Source organism: Octodon degus, unplaced genomic scaffold, assembly GCF_000260255.1.
Source record: "Octodon degus isolate 3935 unplaced genomic scaffold, OctDeg1.0 scaffold00212, whole genome shotgun sequence".
Taxonomy (NCBI): Eukaryota; Metazoa; Chordata; class Mammalia; order Rodentia; family Octodontidae; genus Octodon; species Octodon degus.
The window spans coordinates 3,828,113-3,836,974 of NW_004524788.1; the positions used below are offsets into that span (position 1 = coordinate 3,828,113).

The 8,862-nt window shown below is 40.1% G+C and overlaps 1 protein-coding gene across 1 annotated transcript in view; it reads left to right on the top strand.

The window, feature by feature from the left end:
* Fbxw11 (F-box and WD repeat domain containing 11) overlaps positions 1 to 8,862 on the top strand; it is a 165,103-nt gene that overhangs the window by 140,885 nt on the left and 15,356 nt on the right. Inside the window, exons 8-11 of the mRNA XM_023705048.1 lie at positions 509 to 627; positions 2,856 to 3,105; positions 6,243 to 6,361; positions 8,677 to 8,787. Of these exons, the coding sequence (XP_023560816.1) occupies positions 509 to 627; positions 2,856 to 3,105; positions 6,243 to 6,361; positions 8,677 to 8,787 (599 nt within the window). The remainder of the gene's footprint in view (positions 1 to 508; positions 628 to 2,855; positions 3,106 to 6,242; positions 6,362 to 8,676; positions 8,788 to 8,862) is intronic.

An 8,862-nucleotide genomic window follows, 5' to 3' on the forward strand; every position in this document is an offset into this window, starting at 1 on the left:
CACACACACACACACACACACACACACACACAAATAAATAAATAAATAAATTTAAAAAAAAAAGAAAAGAAAATATTGGGCAGATTCTTGCTAATTCAGTTAGGTTGCTCAAACTGGACTTGAACTTGCAGTCCTCTTGCCTTAGCAGGAGAATATAGAGGGATTACAGCCCCATGGGTAGATGCATATTTAAAGGATCTTAAAAGATATTATGTTGATTTTCTGAGAAGGAACTGACTTTTCACAGATTTTATTTTAAAATTTCCTGATAAGGCTATTATTGATAAGTAAGTATAATGAGTACAATAGGTAGGGGTACAAATTAAGCAAAACAACACACCTGTTCTGCAAGTTAATCCATATTGCTCCTATTTCTTTTCATTTCCCACCTTTTTAGTATTTGATTATTATTTACTCTTAACCAAGGTACATTTTATGTTTCAGAACACAAGGGGTGACAAAATGTGATACATTAAATCACTATTTGTGGTTGATTTTGTCTCAATAGATCTGGGATAAAACTAGCCTGGAGTGTTTGAAAGTGTTAACAGGGCATACAGGCTCTGTCCTGTGTCTGCAGTACGATGAACGTGTCATTGTAACTGGCTCTTCAGACTCTACAGTTAGGTGAGTGATCTGGCTTGTAAATCCTTCCACATGGAGACTGAGATGCACACTACCTTCTGGGGTCAGCACACATACACTTTATATTTCAGGACCATTTTTTATGTAGATGCATTTGAGTAGTGTAGGCAGATAAGCTAAGTTTTAAGTTTGTCCTGTTTCTTTGGCCAAAAGTTATAGAGATGACAACATGCTTCTCCGTAAAAACATATTGCCTGGTATTTGGCTTGCCTCTTAAACCTGTGGTCTGGAATGCAGGAAGAAAAAGCAGCTATTCTAGGAGCATGGTGGGTGTTAACCTACAGGTACTGAAAGAATCAGTTCGCAAATGCTTTGGAGGGACACAGGCTTCTCTCCTCCCCTCCCCTCCCCTCCCCTCTCTTTCTCTTTTCCTCTTTCCTCTTTCCTTTTCTTTTCTTTTGCGGTATCAGGGATTGAACTCAGTACCTTGCACTTGCCAGGCAGATGCTCATTCTACTGAGCTATCTCCTTGGCCCTGGACACAGGAAAGAGAGAGCTAGAGTATGCTAGATGTTTGTGTAATGTTAAGTTCTCACAATAGTCTTTGCATGTAGGTAGTTGCTGTCTTCATTATAGAGATATATTAAGAAACTAAGACCAGAGAATTAATTTTCACATAATATATTCAGAATCACACAGTACATTTTGAACCTTGAATTTGTATCAGTCAAGACTCTGTTAGTACTTTTTCTAGTAGTGGAGGCTAGTTTTTAGTAGCCACACCAGGAGCAGAGTGATAAAGTTGCAGATGCTGTTGTTCCATAGGGAAGGAGAGCAGTAATCGCTAGTTGGGAGTTGAGAGAGTAGAATTGATATCCACTCTTCCATCCTTGGGGCCAGAATATTTCCTCACCCTGATGGGATTTGAAACAGGAAAGTGGTGAGTCCAGCATAGCATAGGTCATGCAGTAAAGCATCGGCTATCCTGGTGGCTAAGGGCATGGGGAGCAACAGAAAGTGCCTCTTCTGTGCAGACTTTAAATATCTAGAGAAAGGATTGTGCCAGGTGCCCTTATGATGCTGGAATGGTAGCATCTCAGTCGGTCCTTGGGTTCTCACATTTTTCCACTTTTCATTTCTCCCCCTAAGTTAGTTTTGCTTACCAGTCTTGCCGTAGCCCTGGGCTCTTTCTCCACTCGTGCCCATAGTGTGCCTACTATCCCTTCCCTGACACAGTGCCCCCATACTGTTAAATTCTCCCACAGATCACATCTCAGCCTTACAGATGTAAGAGCTTTTTCTCTTCTGCTCTGTGTAAACTTGTCTTTATTTTTATTTTTTGGTGGAACTGGGGATTGTACTCAGACCCTTGTGCTTGCCAGGGAAGCGCTTTTTCCATTGAGCCATCTCCCCAGCCCGAACTTCTCTTTAAAGAGAAGTTGGGCTATAAAAAAACTCTGACTTCTCTGGAATGGCTATCCTAGTAACCCCATATCTCAAGCATGAAGCCATTGCGAGCCCCTTGCTTTGTCCACAACACAGTTGAGTAAAGTAGTGGGTGTGATGAGATACTGTGACTTACAGTTTGCAGGCAGTGAATAACAGACTCAGTGTGGGCTGGCGAGATAGCTCAGCAGTCTGAAGCACCTGCTTTAGGTACTTAGGCAAGCACAGGGTCTGCAGTTTGGTCCCCAGCACCGTGTGCTGCACCAGCCCTGTCCTCAGGGTGGGCTGAGCTGGCCACAAAAAAAAAAAAAAAAGCAAAAAAACTCAGTGGCCTGCCAGAGATGAACAAGAACCTTCACTCTGAGAGGGTCCTCAGTCCCTCTGCTGTCAGATCTCCTTCCTCCTGGCATCTCAGACTCACTGATAGCCTGTTTTCTTAAGTAATTATTTTTGCCATCAGCATATGCCTGCATACATGAATGCCAAAGAAACCTGAACAGAGCCTGGGTTCGCTGCCTTCTCTGAAACTTCCTCAGCAAGAAAAGTGCTTCTGGGGTCCTCCTTGTAGCATGTGTCTATGCACATTAAGCATGTACATAGGCACATTAAGAGTAGACTAAGAGGGCCGGGGATGTAGCTCAGCGGCGCAGTGTCTGTCTAGCATGCGCAAGGCCCAGAGTTTGATTCCCGGTACCAAAACAGAAAATAGTAAAAATAAGACCAAAAAAAGTCCCTTTGAAAAAAAAAAATAGACCAAGAGCTCAGACATCAGAGTCTTCCCCTAGCTGTCCCTGTGATTAAATGTTGTGCATTTGTCCTTTTAGAGTCTGGGATGTAAACACAGGTGAAGTTCTTAACACACTGATCCATCACAATGAGGCTGTTCTGCACTTACGCTTCAGCAATGGATTGATGGTGACTTGTTCTAAGGACCGTTCAATTGCTGTGTGGGATATGGCTTCTGCCACTGATATCACTCTACGCCGAGTCCTGGTTGGCCACCGTGCTGCTGTCAATGTAGTCGACTTTGACGATAAGTATATCGTGTCTGCCTCTGGTGACAGGACCATCAAAGTAAGTGTATATGCAGTCATAGCCCTCCCCACTCCTCCTCTGCAGCAGGCTTTACTAACTTTTTACTGGCAAGAGCTCCATTCTCCATTTGTGCTCATGAGCCCTTGAGTACCTCCCTCTCAACATGAGAGTCTCAGACGAGATAGAAGGAAAAGTTATGGGTCTCGAATAGAGAGAGCCTCGTCCTCAGATGTGTGGGGTGACACTGCTTGTAACCCTGTGAAGGGAAAGATTATTCATCTGTTGAGTGTTCTGTGGGCTAGAAGCTTCACAGAACCATCTCCCTTTTAAGAATGGTATTGCCTGTTTTGCAAATGTGGCTCAGAGTGAAGAGCTGTACTGGAGATTGCACAGCTAGGTTGTGACAGAACTTGGATATGGTGTATTCACTTAATTTTGAGGGCGTACTGTGTGTGCCATACGTCCTGGGATGAAAGCTGGAGAAAAGAGGATGAACAGGATATGTTCCTGCCTTCAGGAAGCTCAACATGTGGTTAACTTCAGTTAGGCGACAATAGTTACAATTTAAGATAACCTCATTTGCCTTGTTTGTTTTTGGTCTTTTTTGATTTTACTGTATTTTTTTGTTGAGTTTTTTTTTTTTTTAGAGGAGGTTTATTTTTAGTTTTTGGTGCTGAGGACCGAACTCAGGGCTTCCAGCTTGCTAGGCAAGCATTCTACCCCTGAGCCAAATCCCCAGCCCCTAAGATAACCTCAGAATTCAGATACTGATGTCCATGTTACCACCTATACAATTAATTAATTAACTGATTGATTGATTGATTGATTGATTTTTGAAACAAGGTTTTGCTATGTAGTTTAGGCTGGACTTGAATTCACTCTGTGCCCTAGACTGGCCTTGAACTCACAGTGAATCTTCCTGCCCCGGCTTTCTGAGTGCTAGGATTATAGGCATATGCCACCATGTCCAGCGCCTTTTGTAAATTTTAGCTTTCTTACAGTTTTATTAAGATGTAGTTTCTTTACCATAAGACTTAGTGCTTTCAAGTGTACAGTTTAGTGGTCATTGGCATACTTATAGTGGTGTATAAATCCCATCAGCACTATATGGTTTCAGAACATTTTATCACATTTTTATCTGAACTACCTTGTACACTGTCCAGTTGCTTTCTCTGGTTGCTTAGGAAAAATAGTGGGCACCCAAAGTTAAAGGAGGAAGGGTTTATTTCAGCTCATAGTTTGTAAGGTTTCAGTCCAGAGTCAGCTGGCTCCAAGGGTGTCACAGAGGAGAAGCAGCTCGTGTCATGGTGGGACGAGCAGAGGCGCAGCCAGCAGCAGCAGAAGCAAGCTGGCCTTTCCCTTTATCCCCACAGGCTGCAAGCCTCTCAGGTACTGCCACCCATGCCCAGGAATGTGCGAGTTCCAGTCAGTGGGCTACTTAAGTACCACACGTCCTCAGTCCCAGTGTCACATACTAGATCTAGCCGGCTCTGAAAAGCCTCACTGATGAGTGCATGAGCCTTTAGGGGGACATCTAGATGTAAGCCTTAGCATCCCTATTAGCAGCTAGTCTCCACCCTCTCCCCCAGCTTGTGGAATCCTCTAATCTCCCTTCTGTCTCCTTGGGTCACACAACCTTGGCCTTTTGTGTCTGGCTTTTTTTTTTAAATAATGTTTTCAAGGCATATGTGACTATTTCATTTCTTCCTTTTTTTCATTCCTTCTGATGACCAAATAAAAGCCCTGTATTTTCTTTTTTCATTTTTCAGTGTACATTGTAGTTTTCAGTTTTTGACTATTATGAATAATGCTACTATAACAGGTTTTTGCATATTTATTTTTAGATCTCTTGGGATGCTAACTGTGTTTTTAACATCTTGAGAAACTGCCAAACTGTTTTCCAAAGTGGCTGCACCATTTCTTAATCCTGTCAGTAGTTTGTGAATGTTGAGCTTGCTCAAAGAATCATCTTTTTCTTTTTCTTTTTCTTTTAAACCCATACAGTTGTTTCTTAATTTAAAATATTTCAGGTGTATTTGATTTTGTCTTAAGTGAAATGGGCTTAAAGAACCATCTTTTTTTTTTTTTTTTTCTCCCAGAACTGAAAATTGAACTCGGGCCCTTGCACTTGTCAGGGAAGCGCTTATTCTACTGAGCCATCTCCCCAGCCCTCTTTCATTCTTTAGGAGTTATCTTTTCACTTTTTTATGGTGTCCCTTGAAACATAAAATTTTTTTGGAAAAAATTGAAATATAGTAATTTCAATACTGCCCAGTTTAATTAATTAGTTAATTTATTTATTAATAAGGGTTTTGCTAAGATGCCCAGCCTTGGCTCAATTTTGCAACTTTTCTGCCTCAGCCTCCCAGAGATTTTTGTTTTGTTGTTATTGTAATATCTAAGAAACCATTGTCTGATCCCAAGTTAAAAAGACTTACTTCTGTAGAGTGTGCAATAGGGGATCCAACTACTGCTGCTGCTGCTGCTGCTGCTGCTGCTGCTGCTACTACTACTACTACTACTACTACTACTACTACTACTACTGCTAGTACATTTCCTCTTCCTCCTCCACCTCCTTCTCTGCCTTCTCCTCTTTTTGGTGTAGAAATCCATTCAACTGATAGTACAGCTGGCATAATAATTCATAGCACTGCAGTTGCTTTGTATGTCCTTATTTAGTTTATCATATATTGCGTCTGTGGACATCTAGTCTAGCCAATGATTTTACGAGAGGATTATTCTATATATGTAATATTAGGAGTGATATATCAAAGTAAGTAGAGCTGCTCAAAAACTGCTTGGAAAGAGGATATGAAAGGTGAATATTTAAAAAATACCAGTTATGTTGAATTTGACCTGTTAGTTGGTGTTAAAAAAAATGATGCAAACTTTCCTGCAAATAAGTGAATGTCTGAGCCATCCAAAAGGTGTTCTCTTTGTGAAGACCTTAAAGTCTGAAGTTTTCACAGCTGCCTTTTGTTTTTCAGTCCAGTTTTATCACTCAACAGTCAAGAAAATTTTATACTGTCCAGTCAGTTCCAATTTCAAGTTAAAAGTGGCCATATTTTATAAACGTGTTTTTGGGCTATTCTTAGAAATTGTACTCTTTTTAAAAGGTGAGTTGTGGGAGGACTTTCCCGCATTCATTCATAAGAACATTGGTGTTTGTCCTGCAGGTCTGGAGCACAAGCACCTGTGAATTTGTTCGCACTCTCAATGGGCACAAGCGAGGCATTGCCTGTCTCCAGTACAGGGACCGTCTGGTGGTCAGCGGATCATCAGATAATACCATCAGGTGAGTACAGTTGGTGTGCTGACAGAGCAGGCTTACTTTTGCCATAGTGTTCATTTCCTAATGCTGAGGCTTGGACAACTCAGTAAATGGGAGATTTCAGATTATAAAAGCTTGGGAGCTTTTATAAATTTGGCTCTGCTGAATCAAGTGGGAAACTGTATATGCCCTGTTCTTCCAAGGTTCTCCCAACACAGTTTTATAGCCCCAACTCTACTCAGGATTATGTAATAGCAGCACACCTCAGAATGGACTGGGGTGTTCTAGCTTAACACACTCTGCTTTCCCTTACCTGTGAGCTGCAACTCCCACCCTAACAGCAGTGTACATGATTTCTTTCTCCCAAGACTGCACTACAGATTCATCTTCTCCAGCTGGTTATTTCTACAAATTGTGCTTTTTGTTTCTGACACTCAGCCTCTTTGCTTTTTAATAAATAGGAGTAGGATTAGACATTTTATATATTATTAGGAATATCCCTTAATGGAACCAGCCAGATATCTCAGTGGACTAAAACACCTGCTTAGGTAGGCGCAGTGACCCGGGTTCGATCCCCCGCATGCTGTGCTGGCCTCACCCCAGGGGCACACTGATACAGCAATTGAGACTGGGTGTAGTGGCGCCCACCTGTAATCCCAGTGCTTGGGAGGCTGAAGCAGGAGGATCACTACGAGTCTGATCTGTGTAGTGAGATCTGTAGACCCTGTGCTAAATACATAAACAAAAAAGAATATTCCTTAGATGTCTATTTAATTATCCCAAGTCATGTTTTTTTTTAATTTTACCAGTGCATGCTAGTAGCTTTACAGAAATGGCTAATTTTAGTACTTACAACCAGATTGCCTAAAATCTGGGTTAAATAAAGACTAAGTTCAAGACTTTTTTAAAGGTAAGTAGGTAAACACAAAAGCTATACTACTAATTTTTTGAGTCTTTTGTTTTAATTTTATGTAATAGTTATATGTATTTGTATAGTATGATATAAAATTATAGGTTTTCTTTGAGTTTTAAGATACATAAAAGTTTTGAGCTTAAATCATAGTCTTATCATGCTCATGCTTAATGATACTGCTTAATGTTTAACCACTTACTAGTCCAATTATTTAAATACAAGATGACCATAATTGCATTTTTTTTCATTGATTTTTATAAAATAGTATAATAGGAGATATAAGAATGACAGTTTTACCAAATTTATTCAATATAAGAATTGATTGGTTAAAATGATATCTGCCCTAGTGGTGTTCCAGATAGTAAATAAATGCTGCTGGAGTGCTACTGTTGGTAAACTGTTAAAGTGGTTACCAAGTAAACAGCCCTTAAATTCCTCACTGCAAAATCTGAGGTTTTACCAGATAATATACGTTGTTCTACAGTTTATGAAAGGGTACTATGATAGTGGCCATGTGAATGGCTCTGTTCACAATAGATTAAAGATACTGTCATCACTTCCTAGAGCATATTTGCTGAGAGCAGTTGTAGAAAAATGTTCATTGGATGCATGATGGAAGTTCTGGTGGAGAAGCTTTCAAAAAGTCAATGATGTTAGTTTGTTCTCTTTAAAGTTTTGTACATTCTAGTTGCAGTGATTTTTTTTTTAAATAATGTATAAAAATTAATGGTATGGGAAAAAAATTTCTGAACTCCAACATTATTATGTTATTCATATGCAGAGAAAAAAAGGCTTAATGTAGTCTCTAGGCTTATATTTCTGAGGTACTGCCCATACATGATGAGTCTCCTACTCAGACTTTATAAACAAAATGACTCTAATATGTGTGAAGGGGGAAGAACATCATCATGTTTGGGGGATCACATGCCCTTCCACCACTCTTAACCCCAGGATGCCTCATGGACTATGTGCTACAGTCCCTGGCTGTGGGTATTTTCTATCTGTCTCCTTCCCCAAACATGCTTTTTCTCTTTTACTGTCTGCAATTGCCATCTCTTCCTGAAAAGTACTTCCTGTATTGTTTGGCTATGTGGTTTTGTTAAGTCAGCTATTAAGAGAATGCCTAAGAACTACATACAATTGAAGTTTCTTGTTGATTTGATTTAAATAGTAAATGCCCATGATTTTAAAAAGTTTTAGTGTGTAAAAGGAAATACAACAGAAAGTGAGGTTTCCTTCTAATTAGTACTTAAGAAAACACGAATAATTTGTGTCCTTATATATCTTTATGTTTGTAATGTTGAGTGAGGTAAAAATAAAGAACTCACAAAGAGAAGTCCTATCTGTGTAGAACAGATAGAAAAAACTTGAGAATCTTGTGAATTGTGTGGGAATCTGTCGCACAGATGTCTGTTTCTCATTCAAGGCTTTGGGATATTGAATGTGGTGCCTGCTTAAGAGTCCTGGAGGGACATGAAGAATTGGTCCGATGCATCCGATTTGATAACAAGAGGATTGTCAGTGGTGCCTATGATGGGTATGTGTTTCAGATTTTCAAATGCATTGCTATAACCACTAGAAGAAGAAAAGAAGAGTGCTATATTTTATTTAT